This window comes from Amphimedon queenslandica, unplaced genomic scaffold (assembly GCF_000090795.2).
Source record: "Amphimedon queenslandica unplaced genomic scaffold, v1.1 AMPQUscaffold_13451, whole genome shotgun sequence".
NCBI lineage: Eukaryota > Metazoa > Porifera > Demospongiae > Haplosclerida > Niphatidae > Amphimedon > Amphimedon queenslandica.
Window position 1 is genome coordinate 247,094 of NW_003546313.1, and position 3,300 is coordinate 250,393.

Consider the following 3,300-nt stretch of genomic DNA (forward strand, 5'->3'; position numbering starts at 1 on the left):
AAGGTACCTAATGTCAAATTTTAAAATTCATTATTATGATGCAAAATATCGAGCTGTGTGCTCTGTGGGACAACAATTGTTTCTAAAAGTTACATGGTAACTTTTTGCATCCTCTGAAGTAATTTTATGATTAATGGACCTCAGGAAGTTGGATTTTTTAGCTATAAAGACAACTACCCGCCATAAGGTACCTTTTGTCAATTATGGTCACATATTAATAATAATTATAATAGTTATTATTATTATTATTATTATTATTATAAGTTATTGCTCTAGAAATTCAATTATCCCATTTCGGTGTATAATTAGGTTTCAGAGGAACTTGGGCTGGATAAGTATGACATTGCGGGGGTCATTACTACTCCTAGGTCACTATCAGCCCCTACAGACACTAACGCCACCCCTCCTCTTCCTTTATTTTTTCCTATTATATGTACTGATGGTAATGCTATATGTACTGATGGTAATGCTATATGTACTGATGGTATTACTACATGTCCCCTCTCCTGATATTGATATTGCTACTACTACTATAACTACTACTACTACTCCTTTGCCTACGCCTCCTTCTTTGTCTCATGTTATTAGTAGTACACCAGATACTGCACCTACCACTCCCACAAGAGGTAGGAGCATTTATTTGTTTATTCATTTATTTCTTTGTTTATTAAATTATTTTTTTGTTATTTATTAATTTTATTGCTAGATTGTGTTTTAATTTGCATTTTATGTAGATTGGCAATTTCTTGCTATGCAACAGCAACACCAGGACTTAGGTGCAATGCCTTGAAACTGAGGTCCATGGGTGGAGATGTAACTACAGTACCTCCTGATTTGAATGAATTTATGTGGGAGGAATTGTGGCACGCAATGCCTCTGACAGGAAAAATAAACAACACTGTACATGACATATTGCGAAGATACTGTATCAGACAGAGGTGGATGTCACACTCCTCTTGCCTTGCTTCCAGTTTCCTTTGTGCAAACATAAGATTGGCTGATGAAGCAGCAAAAAGCTATGTCACTAGCTATAGAGTGGGGTACCATAAATGATGAGGCAATGGTAGTAGTAACTGAGCTGAACCGCTCTCTCTCTCTCTCAGCAGCTAACATCAACTGCTAGGCTCTTGTTGCTACCTGCTCATGAAGCTGCACCAGTCATACTCCTCCTCAATTGTTACTAGGTCTAGAGCCAGTAACTCAAAAAATGAGGGCAGAGGAGCGAAGACAACTGGCTTTGTTGAGAGGTGCAAAACCACCACGCCCCAAGCAAGCAAAGGTACCCTAACCAGATCTAGAGCTTAGACTAAGTGGAGCAAAGGAGAGAATACTACAACTTGGCATTACCCTCTAGATGTAAGAATTAGCTGTATATACTTAATTATTGCATATTCTTGCTAAATTACAGTTGTTTTTATTAATTTTGTTCTTAATTACCAGTACTATTGATTTTTGGGTTTTTTAGAAACAGACTCTTGAAGGAAGGAGAACATGCCCTATTTCTCATCGACTGAAGACTACTAGTGATTTAAGACCTGATGGATAGATCAATAGAGTCTTAGGGCGATCCAATATAGTGTGGTGTCCTTGTGCTGATGGCAAGAGCATCTTGTCTGATTATAGGCAAGAGCAACAGGAAAGCAAACGTAGCCATTGGAGGGGGGTAAATGTGAAAAAGGAGCTGAGAAAAGACTAGGCTAATCACTAGTCTTGTCACCCAGAAGTCTGTCACATTCCTCTTTCTCTTTATTTTGCATAAAAATCAATAATCAAGAAAAATTAATAATCAATAAAAATAATTAATAATTATTGACTAATAATGATTAGACTATCGATCAATTACTGGTAAAATAATCACCAGTATTACCATGTCAGTAGTAATAACTACCATAATCCTACATTATGTAAGATCTTGCAACAAAACAATATATTCCTTTTCAAAATTTCCCTCTCTTTACTTCTCTTTCCCTCCCACTCCCATATTCTTCTTTTTCCGCCTCCCTGCCAGTCTTTTATTCCCAGCTCTCTTCATGCTGGTTCTGAAAAAGGCTGGGTTCCGAACTGTGATTTGGTGTACCAGTCAATTGAAGAAGACGGTGATTACCATGAAGAAATGAATCACTAAACTTTTTAAAACTGGTTTGAAAAGAGCAGAATACCACATATTCCACGTCATTTATTGATTGTCATGGATATTGCATTGTACCATTCAAAAAGTTTTGAGCCATTGCCAATCTTTCATTGCAGAAATGGTGACATGATTATATGGCTAAAAACTAAAGGTATACCACTTTCAGCTAAATGCATAAAGCAGAATCTTTACCCTATCGTTAAGAAACACAAGGAGAAGTACAGAAAATATGTCACTGATGAAATGACAAATACAGCTAGAAATGAAGTTGTACGTTTAACTCCATATCACTGTGAACTAAATCCCATTGAAATGGCATGGTTACAAGTCAAACACTATGAAAAAACTCACAATACAGAATTTACACCAGATGCATTACAACGTCTTGTGACTCAAGAGTTTGCACAAGTAGCTACTAAAAGGTGGGCCAGTCTAACTAAAGATACTCAAGGGAAAGTACAAGATTTGTACTTTATTGCTGATAGATTACAGAACTGGAAACAAGTTAAAGAGTTTGTGATACATGTTGGGCAGATGATGATGAAAGTCATTCAGATGAAGAAGACAGTGCCATCAGTGATTATGATTCTTATGATGAAGGAATATGAAGAAGTACAGTAAACAAAATGGCGTCTCGTGATGACACCACATATCTGGCTCTTAAGGGAGTTTATTCCAAGCTTTATCAACTTGGCTCCCATTTTCCTTGAGCTACAAAGTCGCTGGCTCTCACTAAACCTATCTGTGTGGACTGTTAAGCTAAGTCTGGTATTTCCGTTAGTCTTTTTCAGAAACAGTCTTCCAATTTGAAGAAGTTAAACAAGAACAAAAAGAAGAAATCCTCTTCATCCTCTGTTGTTGACACTCTTAAAGGGGAACCTAAACTCAGTGCTGCCTCTCCTAGAACCTAAGTTTCCAATCAGGCTTTACCTGGTTTTTTGGCTACTGCTACAAGGAAGGCAGTAGACCTGTGCTCTTGTTCCTCTGTGGGGTACCATGTGAAAGAGGAGGTCCCAGGAGTTTCCTATACTAATGATACTGGGGAGACTGGCTCGACTCTTGTAAGGTAGGTCAGGCGTGGTCATAAATTTCGCTCCAATATCCATCCCTCGGATTGTTCTGAAGATGGTTCTGACACAGAAACAGAGGATCTGATTATTGCGCCTAAT

At 37.8% G+C, this 3,300-nt stretch overlaps 1 protein-coding gene across 1 annotated transcript; it reads left to right on the forward strand.

Moving 5' to 3' along the window:
• The first annotated feature begins 2,188 nt into the window (after positions 1 to 2,188).
• On the forward strand, positions 2,189 to 2,752 carry LOC105312374 (uncharacterized). Its single transcript, XM_011404967.1, has one exon. It carries the CDS (start codon positions 2,189 to 2,191, stop codon positions 2,750 to 2,752), a length of 564 nt encoding a protein of 187 aa, XP_011403269.1.
• The last annotated feature ends 548 nt before the right edge of the window (positions 2,753 to 3,300 follow it).

Excerpts from the sequence above, each read along its gene's own strand:
- LOC105312374 (XM_011404967.1), top strand. The coding sequence starts at position 2,189 with ATGGATATTGCATTGTACCATTCAAAAAGTTTTGAGCCATTGCCAATC.